The sequence below is a fragment of the Haemaphysalis longicornis genome, unplaced genomic scaffold (genome assembly GCF_048455015.1).
Source record: "Haemaphysalis longicornis isolate Haplotype H1 unplaced genomic scaffold, Haemaphysalis longicornis Haplotype H1 scaffold_12, whole genome shotgun sequence".
Classification (NCBI taxonomy): domain Eukaryota; kingdom Metazoa; phylum Arthropoda; class Arachnida; order Ixodida; family Ixodidae; genus Haemaphysalis; species Haemaphysalis longicornis.
Genome location: NW_027526225.1, coordinates 112,929,445 through 112,948,060, shown reverse-complemented (window position 1 = coordinate 112,948,060; position 18,616 = coordinate 112,929,445). Strand labels below are relative to the sequence as shown.

General features: G+C 48.4%; 1 protein-coding gene across 1 annotated transcript in view; it reads right to left on the bottom strand.

The window, feature by feature from the left end:
- The window catches only part of LOC144162129 (lysosomal alpha-glucosidase-like), a 43,409-nt gene extending 25,586 nt beyond the window's left edge, over window positions 1-17,823 (bottom strand). The window contains exons 1-6 of the mRNA XM_077692620.1: window positions 17,685-17,823; window positions 13,767-13,919; window positions 12,596-12,712; window positions 10,436-10,565; window positions 8,384-8,525; window positions 4,090-4,223 (exon numbers count right to left, since the gene is read on the bottom strand). Coding sequence (XP_077548746.1) covers window positions 4,090-4,223; window positions 8,384-8,525; window positions 10,436-10,565; window positions 12,596-12,712; window positions 13,767-13,919; window positions 17,685-17,792 — 784 coding nt within the window. The 5' untranslated portion in view covers window positions 17,793-17,823. The remainder of the gene's footprint in view (window positions 1-4,089; window positions 4,224-8,383; window positions 8,526-10,435; window positions 10,566-12,595; window positions 12,713-13,766; window positions 13,920-17,684) is intronic.
- Window positions 17,824-18,616: the final 793 nt, after the last annotated feature.

Sequence of the window (18,616 nt, the reverse complement as noted above, 5' to 3'; positions counted from 1 at the left end):
ACGGGTTAGAAATGAAAGTTCATTAACGTTTCGGCTTTGGGCAAGCCTTCGTTTCTGACGAAGGCTTGCCCCAAACCGAAACCTCAGATGAAGAATGGTCCTCCAGTCGAAACATCAGTAAACCACTGTTGTTTTTGTTTTTAATCGAGAGTCAACCATTCTCTCAGATATTTCTTGGAGAGAGAGAGAGAGAGAGAGAGAGAGAGAGAGAGAGAGAGAGAGAGAGAGAGAGAGAGAGAGAGAGAGATAGAGAGAGAGAGAGAGAGGTCTACCGGCATGTTGTCCCGTGCATGCTACTCTGCGGGAATGAAAAAAGGGAATTAAGGCCCTAAATGAAGCAGGGCGAAAGAGAGAGGGGAAGAAATGAAGAGTTAAACAAAATCAGCATGAATGTTTGCCTGGGCGACGTAAAAGTCCAGTTCTAAATCATCTCCGTGAGACTCCGCACTGCTATAGCTTAATGGAGGACAAATACCCTATAATTTATTCTGTAAGTACGGATTGTAGTCCCGTCCGCGAGTGACCCCCCTCTCTCCCGCGCGAGGCTAAAGGGAGTTGGCGAGGCGCCACAGATGGTTGCTATGCGGCGCACATTGCATTTGTTGCGCTGTTGCCAAGTGGGCTGTTAAAGGCTCTGACAAATTCAAGCTTCGAGCGAAACGCGAATGAGAGCGCGCATTACACTCCTTCGGCACGTGCTTCCAATGACTGGCCCGTCGAAGAGGAAATCATAGGAATGTAATATCAGATATATAATAGCACACGCCGGGAAAGCGCAGCATTTCAGCAGCACCTGGTACCACAGCATCCGTGCTCCCCCACAATTCAGATAAGTCACCGTTGCGTGCAGTCGTCTTCACGCGCTATGCGAAAACAGCTACCACTACCCCTTCCCTCCCCCCTCTTCCACCCCAAAGCACGACTATAACGACTATTGTTTAGCTTGTAGAGCAAAAACCTGCTATAACAAATTCGTGTAACAAAATGTCTTCGTTATAAGCAGTGTTTTGAGAAAAATATACAGTACAAGCTCGCCATAACAAAATCCGTTAACGAAATGCATTCGTTAAAAGCGATACTTTGTTAAAAGCGGTGACAAATTGTTCTCCCTCACGCAGTTGGAACCGCCGAAAACGTGGAATAAAGCAACGTCGTTACAAGGCGGGTTTACAATATTTTCTCGTGCACGTAGTGAAAGGGACCCTGCAACACTTTCTACTTCAACTTTTTTCGAAATCTGAAATGCTTGCACAGCGTAGCCAACAAATACGCCCAGTACTTAGATAAGGGGGTCTAAAAGAACCTCAGCCAAAAATTACTGCTCTATGTTTAACAGATAATTTTGAAACTTGCTCAAAACATTTTTGTCTCTTTCCTGTTCTCGAAGCTCTTCGACCCCTGCAATCCGCCTTTTTCAAGACGCCACTGCGCATGCGCGAAGCCCTAGCGGTGAACGCGAGAAACTGTTTGGAGGGCCACTGCACCATCCGTCTGCAGCGTCCACCGATACTCGGCTGAGGCCCATGCATCGTCGGCAACGTGAACTGCAAATATCTAGCCACTTTTGTGTCGTTTGAATGCAATGCCGCTTTCGTGTGCTGCGTACAAGTGCACCTCTCGGGCCAAGGGTGACAAGAAGCGTTTTTTTTTCGCTTCCCATCAGCTACGCGCGACAGGCAACGCCGAGAAGCCTGGGTTAGGGCTGTGAGACGCCAGTCTGAAAATGGGAAGCGGAAGTCACCGCAGTTAAGTTTAACCGTGGTTACGAAACTTTAACGGCGGTTGTCACAAACTGCGGTTTTGTCTGTTACACACGAAATTCCGATTGTGGTGACGGCGGTCACTTGGTTGTGAGCGTAACAAAAATAAATTACCACACTTTTAACTTCACGAGAAAAAACAAAGAGAAGCAGTGTAGACAAGACGAAATATCGTTAAAGCAGTCGCTTCAGACCCAAACGCAACGTACTCGCGCGCGGCGAGGAGAGGGGCTTGCCCAACTGCCCGCAACCGGCTTGGTTTGCTCAGGGAACTTTAGGCTTAGCATCACGGTGGACATTTGACCGCCGCTATACCTACCACTGCGAATTACAATCCATAGCACAATTTTTCACCGCACTAACATCAACTTTCTTGCATGTGGAAGTTATTTTCCGCGATCAGACTGATTTCGAAGAGCGGCGATAAGCTGTTGCTGCCGTGGTCTGGGCCGGTTCGAGCCGCTTGCAGTTCCGTGCGGGCAGGCGCGCCGGCGTGTTCACAGGCCGGCCGACGTGCGCGCCGATCGTTTCCGAGTGCTGAAAACGCTTCATGATTGCCTGGTTTATCCATTTTTTTGGCGGACGACGCACCGAATTTACAAATTTAGCACGGCTTTTGTCGTAGTTGATCGGGTGGATCGGGAAACGAGCCGCTGCTGACGGGCAGTCGCGCTGCTTGCGAGATCAACGCAAAGAACGCCAGCACCTCTTGGGGGCAGAGTTGGGGCGCCCGCTATTTCAGAACCTTCGTCTCCTGGGAACGCCAGGTGATTTTTTTTTTTTTTTTCGCCTCCGCTGATGCGCCGGGCCGCCGCTTGCGTCCGAACTGACTTGCGCGATTTTGAACACTGCGGCTGCGGGAACTGCGGTTAGCGTGACTGAACTGAGGTGGCCAAGCTCAGTTTGCATTAACCATGGTTAGCGGGGTAACCGCAGTTTCATCTGCCGTGTAATGCAGCAAACTGCGGTTTTGTCTAACGGCGGTTCGCTTAACCGTGGTTAACTGCGCCCGTGTAACTAGGGCATTATGGGTAGTCGACCAGGGCAAGTCCGTCCAGCCGTTGGTAACGGCAAGAAAGCCTCCCGTAATGAATTGTTCCCCTGGCGATTGCATGCTGATGCAGTTGCAGTCGTCAGGGGAAGTATAAGATTAAAAAAAAGCGACTAGGTGAGACGGAAAGCTACCATCTCTTCGAGCGTCGAAAAACAACGCGCTCACGCCGAAGGCAACAACCACGACGCACAACGCTAACCTTGACCTCCGATCTGCTTTCCGTCGCTACCTCAAGAGAGCGCCACACCGCAGTGAAAAAGGCGGATTACGTCGCTACAGCGGTGTAGCGGCTATTGGCCAGCTGTCCTTCAGTTTCAGCAATAAACGCATTAGATAGCCACTCTAAATGAACACAGCAACACATTTCTCAAGTTTTTTCGAAATCTCATATGCTTGCAGGAGGTACTCAACAAACACATCCAATATTGATATCAGAGGGACGCAAAGTACCTCAACCTAAAATTACTGCGGTATAGCCATCAGATAACTTCGAAACTTGCTCAAAAAATTTTCCTCTCTTTCTCGCGTCTTGGCGTTCTTCGACCGCTGGGATAACGTCATTACAGCGGTGTAGCGGCTATTGGCTGCCTTTCCCTTCAGTTACAGCAACGAAGTCGTTCGATAGCCACTTTAAAAAGAAAGCCACAAAAGCAAAGAAATGGTAGGCGTACATCTGCTGCGACAAGCAAATCACGCAGTGCCGCTCCGTGCTGACGATAACTATAGCTTTCGCAGTGCTTCCAGACGCGAAGGAAAGAGCGAAAGCGTTTATCGGTAGTGTTACATGGTCCCTTTAAAGGGAGCCTGCAACACTTCCGATAAGTGCCTGGAATGTGTTTGGGTAAGCGAAAGCTATAGTTATCGTCAGCATGGAGCGGCACTGCGTGATTTCCTCGTCGCACCAGATACCCCTTCCATTTCTGCTTTGTTTTTGTGCCTTTTTTGAAAAGTTGCAATAAGGGCTGCAACTGAAGGAAAACCGGCCAACAGCCGCTACATCGCCTCAGTGACGTAATTAGAGCCGTCGAAGAATGTCAAGACCGGGAAAGAGAGAAAAATCGTTTGAGCGAATTTACAAGATATCTGATGGGCACAGAGCAGTAATTTCTGGCTGAGCAACTTCGAGACCCCCTAATCTAAGCACTGGGTGTGTTGAGTGACTACGTTCTGCAAGCATTTGAGATTTAAAAAAAAAGTTGAAAAAAGTGTTGGAGGATCCCTTTAAAGTCAAGGATCGGCGCACTGTTTTTGGTGGTGTGCGCATGCGCGCTTCACCTATGATGGAGCGGTACAGGTGGCCCCAGGAGCTCTGGTTGTCTCCGAGCCAGTGTCCGCCGTAGCGGCCGCTCGACGGATACGTCGAGCGGCTGATGATCAACTTCCGCTCCGGAAGGAGCTCCTCGAGGGCGCTGCGTGGGACGGGATACGAGCGCTGTTGACTTCAGCTTCGACAAAAATTGCTTTTGCAAGCAGTTGCATTTGTCTCTAAATTTGCATCCTGCATACATGCATTTTTAAATTTATTTATTTATTTATTTATTTATTTATTTATTTATTTATTTATTTATTTATTTATTTATTTATTTATTTATTTATTTATTTATTTATTTATTTATTTATTTATTTATTTATTTATTTATTTATTTATTTATTTATTTATTTATTTATTTATTTATTTATTTATTTATTTATTTATTTATTTATTTATTTATTTATTTATTTATTTATTTATTTATTTATTTATTTATTTATTTATTTATTTATTTATTTATTTATTTCTGCAGGCCAGAATGACCCAAGCAGGAGGGGCAAGTGAGAAGTACAAAGATCGTTGGTAAGTATCAGCACCACCACCACCAACGACAACAAAAACGCAACACTATCTGGAAAACAACATGAGGCAAAAGAGCACATGGGCAGTATAAATCACGGAGTCGCACAGAATGCAACATCAATCATGCCAGCACACTGATATGAAACACGATATCATCACTGTATTACGTAAATATCATCGTTTCAACAAGACAAGGGCTGCCCCAATGCTCTAGCAAAATTGTCAGCTGCTAGAATTGATTCAGGAAGTAAATTCTAGTGTCCTATGGTACGCGTAAAACGCTATTTTTAAATGAACTAGTCCTTGCGAAAATAGGCTCTAAAGCATGCTCTCGTGTGGGACGCGTTCCTCTCGTGGTTAGTGGCTTAAGAAATGCAGGTATAGGCAATTGAGCTTTTTTAATCAATATAACGTGAAGAAGCAATAGACCGTTTAGGTTCCTTCTTGTTTTTAGGGTGGGGGATATTATTGTCGGTCATGAGCTGTGTGGGGTAGTCTTGTCTATATTTGCCATAAATGAAACGAACGCATTTTATTTGGAGTATCTCAAGTTGGTTGACATATTTTTAGTTTGCAGTTACTCCGAGGTACTCCGTGACCCCCTGTTTGTTGACTACGTCCCGAAGGCTTTTAAATGTTGGAAAAGTTTTGAAAAAAGCGTTGCAGTGTCCCTTTAAAATAGAGAAAAATACATTATCACCACTATTTAAAGATGCACGAGGTAAGTGAAACGCCTGTATGCTAGCAGAGACAATGTGCGGTGCGGTTTTGCCTGAGGTTAGTTTCTCCACTGTTTGGTGGGCCAGAGCATACGCAACGCGTTTGGAGGTGATGCTATGAGCTGTGGTGCACCGATGTACTAACATAAACCGAGAGCTAAAATTGTGTCCCGTGGGCTTTTCTCTCCATAGTACCTGTAATCAGATAAATCAGATAAAACACACACACACACACACACACACACACACACACACACACATACACCAGTGCACAGAGGTGAACAAGTGAAGACCATTTGTTACGTTTTAGAATCCCCCGGGGTTAGTCCTAGATGATTGGTTTAACAAGGCAAAGTTTAGTTTTGGCGCATAATTCCCGTAGAAAAGGTCTCACTGGAAAGCTCTTGGATGGCGCTGAGGTCTTGTGGATGGTCGGCGTCAACTTCAGTGTCTGTTTGTCCGTTCCGTTGTTCATTTTCTTTAGCTGTTTATCTTTCGCTCTCTCTCTCTCTCTCTCTCTCTTTGCTGCCTGTCCCGTGTCATTACCGTAATTTTTTTAACATGCTGTGGTAATACAGGCAACCTGCGCTAATCTGCTGTAACCTGCGCGGTAACCTGCGGTAACCTGTGATTAACTAAGTGATGGACAGAGTGGATTCATAGATTTCTGTTAAAACAATCCCGCGTACATTCCTGTTAAAACTCATTGGCTCAACATCTTACCGTGAAGCAGAAGTACATCCCAGCTCCCTATTACGCCACTGGTAGAACTGAACTCACAATCTCGGTGGGTGTTGTAAACTGGCGACCGACAGAAGCTATGTCTACAAACCGTCCCGTAAACCAGCTCCATGCAGACCTGTGTTTTAATTAAAGCGAAGCTTTACTACTTTCGTCCAGCGATTTCTTGGAGGATGCGCAAGGTGACCTTTTGACCGGAGACAAACCCCCGGAGACACACCCCTCGCAGCGCATCGCGCGATTCGCCGGGCCCGCTGTCGGCGCTGCGCACGAGGCCCCGTTTTAAGTTGTTTTGCAACTTAGCGGAGGCCACTGCGGGAGCGGCCGCTCAGCTGATTGGCAGGCGACCAAAACCGCCGCCTTCCACGCATGCGCCGCTCGGTCGACTCGGGATATGTGACTCATGTTGCGCCGCGTTCGCCGTGAAACAGGAACACCGCGTTTGCTGAGAATGAAAGCGAGACCGGGCCTCCTTCTGTGAGCGTTGCACGGGACCGAACGACCTTGAGCCGTTGATTGATTGACTGTAGGGTTTAACGCGCCGACGCAACAAAGGCGATCAGGCGCGTCGTAGTGGAGGGCTCCGGATTAATTTTGACCACCTGGGTATCTTTAACGTGCGCCAAAATCTCGTACACGCAGGCGTTTTTGCTTTTTGCCTCCATCAAAAAAACGGCCGCCGCGGCCGGGAGTCGAACCCGCGACCTCGTGCTCAGCAGCGCAACGCCGTAGACACTGAGCCACGGCGGCGGGCGACCTTGAGCCGTGGTAGGCAACACAGCTACATCAAAGGTTAACCAAGACTCAAAGGTTAACCAAGGTAAACCAAGACTCAACCGACTAAGCCAAGCTTTTACTTTGCATATCCAAGGCTAGCTGATCTAAGTCGCAACCATTTTTATTTCACGTATTTTTTGTATTCTTCACTTATGGTCAAAGGCACCGACGACGCCGGCATTTCTGCAACACCGCGGGTTCGATTCCCGGCCGCGGCGGCCGCTTTTCTGATGGAGGCGAAAAGTAAAAATGCCCGTGTGTACGAGATTTCGGCGCACGTTAAAGATCCCCAGGTGGTCAAAATTAATCCGGAGCCCTCCACTACGGCGCGCCTCATCGCCTGCGTTGCGTCGGCGCGTTAAACCCTACAATCAATCAATCAATTTCTGCAACACCGGACTCTTAACGCTACGCGCTAGAAGTATATTGCCACGCAGCCAACCACGATGCAGGGTTTCTTCAAGGAACAAAAGCTTATTGGAGCGAAGTTGTGCTCCGCAAAAACCCAAAGGAAATATAAGCGGCGTAGAAGCAGCCGACGAAGTGACGTGCGCAAACTGGTGTCGGCGAATCTAATGCCGTGGCGTTTGCCTTGCGAGAATTTGTCATTCGGCGCTGATGCTCCGAGAACCACCCAATCGGGCCTAGTAAACTGGCGATAAAAAACGAACATTCTAGTCTTGTGACGACAGACACTCTTCCTACAAAATTAGATAGCCTGCGCGGCATACAAACGAAATAGAAAGAGACGGAAACGCGCTCATCATTTGTAACTTGATAAGACGGCTGGGCACAGCCATAGAACTCTATGGGCACAGCCGGACGCTGGCAACAAAACACGTAAATAGACAAACCACAGAGTAGTGTCAGTAGATAAGGTATCAGAGTACCGCCACTGAGACACGCAAATCAGCAACGGCGGACATTTTGGCGTTTTATCAGTGTTGAGAGATTGCCCCTTCTACGGCCTCGCCGCTAACTTAGAGAGGTTCGTTTGTTAGCAACACTACCGAAGATGCAGCAAAATGGCACCCTCGGACACACTTCTGCTGCTGAAATGCTGTTACACGCGTTATCTTTGATTCTAATTCGGAATGACGTGAGTCGCGCGCAGCCGCAGAACAGGGAGGACAGGATAAGCCTACCAGAATGGACCGACTAAAACGCATAAACAACAAAATGGCGGCGCCCATGAACCGTCGCCGTGTAAACGAATGCCACGTGATGCGAACTGACCAATGACCATGGTGGCGGCACCGAACAATAGGAGAAAAGGGTGCCGATACTCTGAAATCTTATCTAGTGACACTACCACCGGGTATAGTTCGCGGCATTATCAAACGACATTAAGGTAGTCAGATGGTAAAAAGAGTATTATCCGCTGATCTCGCGTGTTTCACAAGGTCGCGACCCTTCGGTTATTTCTGTGCGCGGTAGCAGATAATACGGAATGTTTTTTTCTTCTGGTACGAGAGATAGGCGGAAGCGGCGTACGTACATGTGCGTAGCTCGTGCCTGGCTCAGTCCGTAGAGGTTGTGGACGTCGTAGTGCCAGTAGCCCTTGTGGCCGCCGAAGCGACCCGTCATGCACAGGGTGCGGTCACTCAGCCTCGCCTCTGGCCCGTACTGGGTCGCCGCTTCTGCAATTTCAAAGTCCGCGCCTAAATATCTGGGAGCGCATCACTAGCGTACGCAAAGGAGTTGAGGGGCCAAGGCCTTTCTAGAAATCTTTGATCACGGTGCGGTACGGAGGTGAGTGGGAAAGAAAAAAATGAAGGAAGCTCACACTAACGCGTGAGACATGAAAATAGCGAAGCAGGGTGTCCCCAATTGACGAGCCATTCTCCATGGCAGAGTTTCTCGCTGCACTGGCTTCTGTCAAGAAATCCAGCTGTCAAGGCCCGGATGACATCACCTACACAACCCTCTCGCACCTAGGTGAAAAGAGAAGAAGTCGCCTCCTGCATGCCTTCAATCGACGCCACAGCAGCGTGTTTTCACTTTTTCATCTCACGGCGTTGTTTAAGCGTCGCCGCTGTACGAGCGACCACAGTTGGGTGTTCGTCCTACTCCATCGCACACGGCTCAGCGCGCACGTCACCTTCCTTCGCCACGCGCACTTATCGCTGCGGCGGCGGCGTCCTGGCCTTCCTCCGCCAGGTGGCGGCATTGGTCCCGTGCGCTTCTCCGTTCCCTCCTCGCCTCTCTCTCCCCGCCATCGGGCGCTGCTCCAATCCGGGCGCTTGCGGAAGGGGGTGTGGTTTGACCTCTAGCTCTCAAGGTCAAAAACGGCACCGGAAGTTGCCGCGGTGCCTTATCACCGTAGCCGGATGTTTCTCCGCGCGGCGCAAGGCGCTACTGGGAATATTTTGAACATGGTGTGAGCCGTTCCCGTGATTTTTTGGACTTAATATGCTTATAAACGACTCCAGTGACCACAAACAAACTGCGTGAGACAAGGCAGACGATATCACGCATTCATAGCAAACCCATTTCAAAACGCGCGCGCACTGACGTCACGGGTCCGACGCTTTGGCGGAGTGATACACTACATGAGGTGGTGCCGTTCTTGAGTTGTAACCGAGTATAGTCACCCCGCGAAGACTGCCCGAGGTAGCGTACTGTAGCTTTTAAATGCAGAGCATTTCAGTAACTCACGATGTCACCCGCTCTGACGTCCGTCGTAGTCCGCACCGTCGTTGTCCGCACCCCTCCCCCTACACTATATATAAAAAAAATACTATCCGGCGCCTGGTTTCGATCCCTCGACCCCGCGGGCGGAACGCAATGTACATGGTGCTCTACCCACTGCGCCACAAAGCCGACACAGAATGGGAAGCTACGAACGCGCCTTATATCCTGGACTCATTCAAACTACGTCAAGAAGCTGCTGATACAACGCATTCACTACCACTAACTCCCCAAACACTAAACGTTAACGCAATACACCCACCCCCTATGCGACGCATTTACTCGAGTCCCCCTCGCGGGGAGATGGGCCCAATTTTTCGCTACAAAAGTCTATGGAACTAAGCCTCCTTATACCGAAATGACGAGTAGGGACATAACTGTTCGGACGCGAGCTACGCACTAAGCTTACGCGGCTTCCTCAACCCTGTAACCCCGAATAAAAACAAAAATGAACAAAAACAGTCGGAGGTGATGGGGAGCGAATTCACGGCATCTCGAAGTCTGTCTATTTTCTTTCCATTTTCATTCTTGAACTCATTTTTCGCGTAGACTTTGTTCTCTTTTTTACGTCCTTTTATGTCCCCCCCCCCCCCCCCCCACCTTATTTTAGATTTCCCAGCCCCAGAGGAATAAAAGCCTGCGTACGCGACTAAGGCGATGCTGAAACTTTGAAAGAACTTGCGCTCTAGCGAATAGCAAACAGCTCACGCTCTCCTTTGAACTTCAGACCTGGCACACGGTGCACAGGAACGGTATGCGGTCACGGACACAGACTACGTCGAAGTCTGGCGAGGGGAGTGCGAGTTACAACGTAACTGCTTTCTGCGCTTCATTGCTGCAAGTAAGGAAGTGCCCGTACTGGTCGGATAGGGCGGGTCGTCGTAGATGGTCGCCTGGCAGGTCATTTTCCAGCCCTTGAAGCAGTTCTTTCGCCTCTCCGCGCTGATGGCCGCCCGGTTGGCGCTGAACTCGGACGGCTCGTTCATATCCTGCAAGGTACGTGGGACACAAGAGCAACAGCGAGCGCGCTGGTTAGCGCGTCAGGACAAAAACATTGTTTTATTCCGAGATACACCAAGATTTTAGTGACGTCATATCCATCACAGAAGTGACGCCAGTACACCTTTGCCGAAGCGACCCGCCAGCAGGATGTCGCTCATCAAGCACACCCACAAGACAGCCGTCGACCCTCAAATCATGTTCAGCTGCAGATTTCGCTACACAATTCACTTTCGTGTTTTACTGATTCCTATGACAGAGGAATCAACCACAGTTTTTTCCACAGAAGAAATAGCCTCGAAGCTCACTCGGCTCCTGTTGAAGATTCAGGTAATGATGATTGATTGATTGTGAGGTTTAACTTACCGACACAACGCAGGCGATGAGGCGCGCCGTAGTGGAGGGCTCTGGATAAATTTCGGCCACCTGGGGATCCTTAACGTTCGCCGAAATCTCGAACACACGGGCGTTTTCGCTTTTCGCCTCCATCACCAGCTAATGATGTGGCTACGTCATCTTTCCATGGCTGAATGCGAAGCGACATCCCGTTCCCAGATTAGTACAAGCCCGACACTACCCGCCACGGTGGCTCTGCTGCTAAGGCGTTGTGCTGCTGAGCATGAGGTCGCGGGTTCGATTCCCGGCCGCGGCGACCGCTTTTCTGATTGAGGCGGAAAGCAAAGCAAAAATGTCTTTGTGTACGAGATTTCAGCGCGCGTTAAAGATCCCCAGGGAGTCAAAATCAATCCGGAGCCCTCGACCACGGCGCGCCTCATCGCCTGCGTAGCGTCGGCGCGTTAAACGAATCAATAAATAAATCAATAAATCAATAAATAAATCAATAAATCAATCAATAAATCCATAAATAAATAAATAAATAAATAAATAAATAAATAAATCAACAAGCCCGGAACTTCCTGTAGGTACCCAGCGCCACCAACTGGTTCGCTTGGACCGCTCCCTCCCTTCTTTTCAGGAACCGCTCACTGAGCTCCGCTGTTCGGCGTTAGTAGCTTAGGGTTAGAATTACAGGGTTTCGGGCGAATAGCGTCAGCACTGGCAATTTTCTTGCCAAGGCACATGATCTATTGTACTTTAAAAGGTTCCCTTATTTAGCTCAATTCTGCGTATTGTTTTCGCAAATAAGGGTGGCTTGGTGCCCTTTAGGTCGGTTTAGTGGTTGGGCGTTGCATACAAAATTATTTAATTAGCGTTCCGCATCACACCGAAAACGCCGGGAATGTATACAGGGTGTTACGACGACAATTGGAACACTTTAAATTTTTCCTGGGTGAGCCGCTGTTTGGTTCGCGCTCAAACTTCCCACGAGGGTCGCATTTTGTGGTCTATTTTGTTTGACGCCGGGAACAACTATAATACTTACCTGTTTATTCTTAAAATAAATCAAAACAATTTTCGGCTATGGGAAAATGGCGGCCGATTTGTACGTGTACTACGTGCGAGCCAGTGCAAGCTGATCTCGGAACGACGGCGCACCTCGGGTATGCAGAGCGAAACGGACGATTCAGATTCACGCTTTTTCCACGGCAGGTTTTCTGATCGTCTGCAACGTCATTTGACTCCTGCCACGGTAGGAAGGAGCCGAATGAGGCAGCTGACGATCAGAAAATGGGAAGCAGGTGAGGAAACAAATCCAACGTTTATTGACAACGATGAAGCGTGGCAATATTTTACTATGATTGGTATCAGCTGATATGCGACTATTTGTGATCATCGTATACTAGGAACGAAATAGATTTCCTGATCGTCTGCTACCTTATTTGGTTTCTTCTTGCTGTGAATCCCCACCGTCCCTTTCTCTCTGCATACCCCAGGTGGTGCCCTCGTTCTAAGATCAGCTTGCACTGGCTCGCACGTCCAAATAGGCCACCATCCAACGCAGCGAGTGATCACGTCTGTTGCTTCTCAGCACATTCCCGCATTTCGTACCGCTTCTCGCCTGCACTGCTCTGGTCGGGAGAGCACCCCAGCGGCGTAAAAGAGTCGACAGGGCCCTTACCAGCCAGATTCCGTCGAAAGGCAGCGTCTTGTGCATGTAGGCCAGCTCTTTCGTCCACCAGCTGATCGTGGTGTTCTTGAAGAAGTCGACGTACGCCACCGGGCTGCAGGGCCACAGCTGTGGTGTGCGAAACCCCCAAAAAGACAGAAAAATCAAAGCCCCTTCCTTAAAGAGAAAGACGGTTAAAACGCGAAGCTTTCTCCCATGCAAGCTGAGTGAGACTCGAAGTCCAAACTACAAACTGCTTCGACCGTGCCCGAATTGAGCAATGGGATAGACATCGGCTTCATAACGTCAAAGAACCAGGGTTCGGTTCCTACCACGGAAAGCGTTCTTTTCGTTTGGGGCGCTTGATGTGCCTTCGTGGACACCCATCATCATCATGCACCCTCCCATTGTATAAAGTTGGCTTTCCTGCAGTGCTTTTCTGCGTACGGTCCCCATCAGTAAATAAAACCTGGAAATACAGAAAGAATACAACCTGGTAATAACTGATTTATTTATTTATTTATTGACTGATTGATTGATTGATTGATTGATTGATTGATTGATTGATTGATTGATTGATTGATTGTGAGGTTTTACGCGCCCACGCTACACAGGCGATGAGGCGCGCAGTAGTGGAGGGCTTCGGATTAATTTTGATCACCTGGGGATCTTTAACGCGCGCCGGAATCTAGAACACACAGGCGTTTTCGTTTTTTGCCTCCATCAGAAAAGCTGCAGGGAGTCGAACTCGCCTCCTTGGGCTGGGCTCAGCAGCACAGCGCCTTAGCCAGTGAGCTACCGCGGCTGGTACAACCTGGCAATAAAGACAAAATGCAAGCTGGTTCAGTCATTTTGTACAGGAGGTCCCACTACAGTCTCCGACCTAGGGACTTCCTTCTGTATTTAACCGCCATGTATAATTTTCAGATATTATTACATTGATTAATTGATTGATTGATTAATTGATTGATTCATTGATTGATTGATTGATTGATTGATTGATTGATTGATTGATTGATTGATTGATTGATTGATTGAAAGAAGAAGCCTTCGATAACTCACTTAAATCTATCTAGTTCCATTCCAAGGAGGAAGATGTATGTGCCTTGGCGCAGGCGTGCGGAGAGCAAGGGAACGCACACGGCGCGTATTCGTTTTACGAGACGAGCGATGGCGCGCTTACGATGCCGAACACGACGTTGTGCGTGTCGAACTTGACGGGCGGCAGGGACTGTCCTTCGAGCGTTATAATGGACGAGTACGTCACGAACGCCTTGTGCTGGCTGCCCCGCCTGAACGGCTCGTACTCGGGCAGAGTGCTGGGCAGCGCCGGGGACTGCGAAAAGCACAGACACGGGATGACGGGATGAGGCGTGGATATCTAAACTGCCAAAACTCTCCGCACGAGAGAGAAAGAGAGAGAGAGATAAAGGGACAGAGAGAAAGAGAGCGAGATAGAGAAAGAGATAGAGAGATAGAGAAAGCGACATAGAGAAAGAGAAAGAGACAGAGAGAAAGAGAGGGAGGGAGGGAGAGATAGAAAGACAGAGATAAAGAGAGAGGGAGAGAGAAAGAGAGAGAAGGAGTGAGGGGGAGCGAGAGGGAGGGAGAGAAAGAGAGAGAGAAAAATAGAGATAAAGATAAAGAGAAAGAAAGAGAAATAGAGACAGAGAGAAAGAGAGAGAGATAAAGAGAAAGAGAAAGAAACAGAAACAGAGAGAACGAGAGAGAGGGAGAGACACAGAGAGAGAGACTCTTTACAATGAACTGGAGAGGTCAGCTCAGTTAGCGGCAGTGCTTGCTACGCCAGATGGGGATGGTTACAAAGTAGTAAGGTGAATGTAAGAGACTGGGAAGACAATAATGAGAGAGAGAGAGAGAACAAAAATTAAAGGAAGCTCAATGAAATGCAAGAAACAAAACTCTAAATGAAGTTGAGTGAAAAAGGTTGAGCAAATGGTGCCGCCCAAATCATCATCATCATCACCAGTCTATCTGCGCCCACTGCAGGGCTAAGACCTCTCCCATTAATCTTCAATTATCCCGGTCCTGTGCGAACTGCGACCAATTTATCCCCGCAAACTTCTTGATCGCATCTGCCCATCTAACTTTCTGACGCCCTCTGCCACGCTTGCCTTATACAGGGATCCACTCTGTTACCCTTAGTGACCAACGGTTATCTTGCCTTCGCATTACATGCCCTGCCCACGTCCATTTCTTCTTCTTAATTTCTACTCTGATGTCCTTAACGCGAGTTTGTTTCCAAGCCCACCCCGCTCTTTTCTTGTCCCTTAATGTTACATCTATCATCTTCCGCTCCATCACCCGCCGAGTCGTCCTCAATTTCAGTTGCACCCTCTTAGTGAGCCTCCAAGTGTCTGCCCCGTAGGTGAGTACCGGCAAGATGCAGCTGTCAGACACTTTCCGACGAATTAAAGAACGCCAAGCAACAAAAATAAAACAAAAACCGTACATGACGACGCAAACGCGTACACACGTACACAGTTGCAGCATTGCAAAATTTTCTCTAGTCCAGAGTCCCGGTTCTACGTTGAATTCTGTGCAAATAATATGAGCCTTTATACCCTTTGAAAGTGGATGACCAGCGCAGCTGTTCTTGTGGTATTCGTTGGCCACAAACTCCCGTTCTAACCGCGCCGTCACGCCGTGGTAAAGTTCAGCGGTATTGCGCGTAGGCGTCACTGCGCACCAAACAATGTGGGAAAGCCAGTTTACAAAAACCAAGCTTACACCCATTTTTTTTAAAAGTTGGCTTCATATCTAAACACAATGCATTGCTGTGCAGACATTTTTGTGCAAGCAATATACGCCATCTCAAATAAAAATATGAAGCACCGGAGGTGAACAGGTGGCCGAAGAGAGAAGGTGTGCAGAAGTCCGGAGAAGAGGAGCGGCTTTTCTCGGTATACGCGAGCAAAAGAAAAAAATGTGGTCGATTCCACTGTCAGAGGAATCGGTAAAACACGAAAATGAAATGTGCAGCGAAATCTGCAGCTGAGCGTGGTGTGCGGGTCGGCGGCTGTCTTGTGGGTGGGCTTGTCCAACGACGTCCTCCTGGCGGGTCGCTTCGACAAAGGTGTACTGGCGCCATTTCCGTGACGGATGTGACGTCAGTGAAATGTTGGTGTATCCCGACTTAATACATTTTCGTGTTAAAAAATTAAACCCGAAAACTAACAACGCTAAGTTGATTTGATTGTAGGATTTAATGCGCCGACGCAACGCAGGCGATAAGGCGCGCCGTAGTGGAGGGCTCCGGATTAATTTTGACCACCTGGGGATCTTTATCGTGCTCCAAAATCTCGTACACACGGGCATTTTTGCTTTTCGCCTCCATCAGAAAAGCGGCCGCCGTGGCTGAGAATTGAGCCCGCGACCTCATCCTCAGCAGCGCAACGCGCGAAGTATAACCGCAGTTCTTCAATGCTTACTCTGGTATAACGTACTCTTAGGTTCTAAAGGTTGCTCCCCCCCAAAAAGGCTCTGTGTGCAGGGGTGCACCCTTCTCAGGCCGCTTGCTTCGTTGTACTTGCGTCACTTCCGGACGGATATGACATCACTAAAATGTTTGTGTATCCCGGAATAAAACACTTTCGTGTTAAAATTAAATTAAATTAATGGGGCACTTAGCCCGTCATCCCTCCACATTAAAAATTACCTTTGTCGTAACAAGGAGTGTGTTGAATGTCGCTATGCACTAGAGGAACTGACATTAAATATGCAACACTTGTGAATAGTGTACACGTGTGAACAGGTGTGAATGGGTGGGTGGTCTCCGACGAAGGGGTACTAGCGTAATTTAAACTGTATTGTGTGTAGACGTGATTTTTTTCTAGGCATAAAGGACAGTCAGTCAAGAAATGTGCCGTGTTCTATTGTTTCTTCTAGTAACATGTATTGTAGAAAAAAGTTTTACGGACATTGTACAACTCTTGATTCTCATTGTTGGAAATTACGATTTTGTGTATTTTTCTAATTTACCTTTTTTCTGTAATGCTGGATGTTACTGCTAAGCACGCATATTTGATTGAAGCGTGTCCTCTGTTGTGAACTGCCGAGGGCCGGAAGCCCTCGACAGACACTCATTGCCTTTAGCTCCTGCCCCGTCGGCAGGCATTGTAACAACGACTGCTGAAAAATAGTATTCTTTATTATTATTATTTAACACACAGTGAACACTGTACAGTAGATGGACAAATGCACCCATGCTACGTTTCTCAAGGTATGCTGCGTGTTTTTATTCCATTAGCATGTTTGTTCCATTTTTCTCCCGCAACAAGAGAAACTCATCAACAAGCTGATAATTATGTCTGGAACTTGAAAGGCCGCGCTGAGAGACGACACGTATGCGCTTGGTTATTACTGCTATAAAGTTGCTCTTACCTTAGACTACGAGCCATCACCCCAGGAAGTCACACGTTTCCTCACCTCCCCATTCTTTTTAACACGAAAGTGTTTCATTAACGGATACACAAACATTTGAGTGAGGTCATATCCGTCACGGAAGTGACGCCAGTACAACGAAGCAAGCGGCCTGTAAAGGATGCCCCCCCTGCACAGAGGATCTTCTTGCGGGAGAAGCAACCTTTAGAACCAAAGAGTACGTTATACTTAGGGTTGTTCGTTTTCAGGTTTTATATTTTAACTAGAAAGTGTTTTATGCCGGGATACACCAAGATTTCACTGACGTCACATCCGTCACGGAAATGACACCAGTACACGCTTGCCAAAGCGACCCGCCAGCAGGACGTCGCTCGCCAAGCACATCCACGAGACAGCCGCCGATCCGCAAATCATGCTCAGATGCAGGTTTCGCAGCACATTTCACATTCGTGTTTTACCGATTCCTGACAGGAATCAACCACAATTTTTTAGTTGATCGCCCTTGAGCAAAAGCAACCCCCTTAGAACGCAAGAAAAAGCATCGAGATGGACGGAACCCCGGCGTGGTTCCGTCCATCGGCATACTCAGAAATGACACCGCTTCACTCAGCGCAAACGAGGCAAACACAAGTTCGGCAGAAACACTTTTCCGCAGTACACCAGCCGGTCCGTCCCCCGTACTGTCCTGTACGCCTACCAGGTTGACGACGAAACGCAGGCCGTACTTCTCGCGCTGCTCCGCCAAGAATTCGCCCAGGCCGCTGTAGGTCGTCGCGTTCACCGTGAACGGGGCGGCTTCGTCCATGTAGTCGATGTCCAAGTGCTGCACGTCCTGCGCGAACGTTCATCAAGTGGTCATCCTGAAATTCCAAAATTGCTACTCCCGTGGAGAAAAATTAAAGCCGTTCCACTCAATGGGAAAGCTGTATGAAGTGCAGAGCAGTGATTCGCCATAATGGATGGTACCGCCGTTATCCGCTTACTGCTACCACCCCATGCAATTCAAATTTCCCGCCTTATATCCTGGCATAGCCGCTTGGCTTCCGAAGCCTCTGGGTTACGTTGCGGCAAAGGAACCGTGACAGGCTACACCGTAACGCCGTGGCGATATGCTTGGTTTCAGCGAGCGAGCTAGGACGACAAGGCGAGCGCCTAAAGTGCTCTCCACTTAAAAGCGACAAACTGATTCTCCCACGTCCTCCTATATGTTGCCATTCCTGACTGCTAGCTTTCCTTTCTGCGTCCATTGACAACGACCTCCTCTTTCCCAGTTGTGATAGGGAGGCTACCTGCATAGCGAGAAACGCTGTTCTGGTTTAGTCTTGATGCCACAAAAAGCACACGAAGGTTCCCGAAACGGGATTGCTTCTGATCTGTGGTAGATGACAGAGTCACATCGACGGGGATTAAAGATAATAAGATAATGTCTGTTATCTGGAAGTTGCCGGAGTGGTGCTGACAACTACTTGAAGCGTAAGACACATGTACAGTCGTCAAAAGTGTTAACACCAAATAAGCGGGTTCCAGGATATGTACATTGCGGCAGCGTACGATAGCCATCGGCTACCGTATCTTTCGTGGATGATGATGATGATGGTTATGATGATTGGCGCTCTCACGCTGACCAAC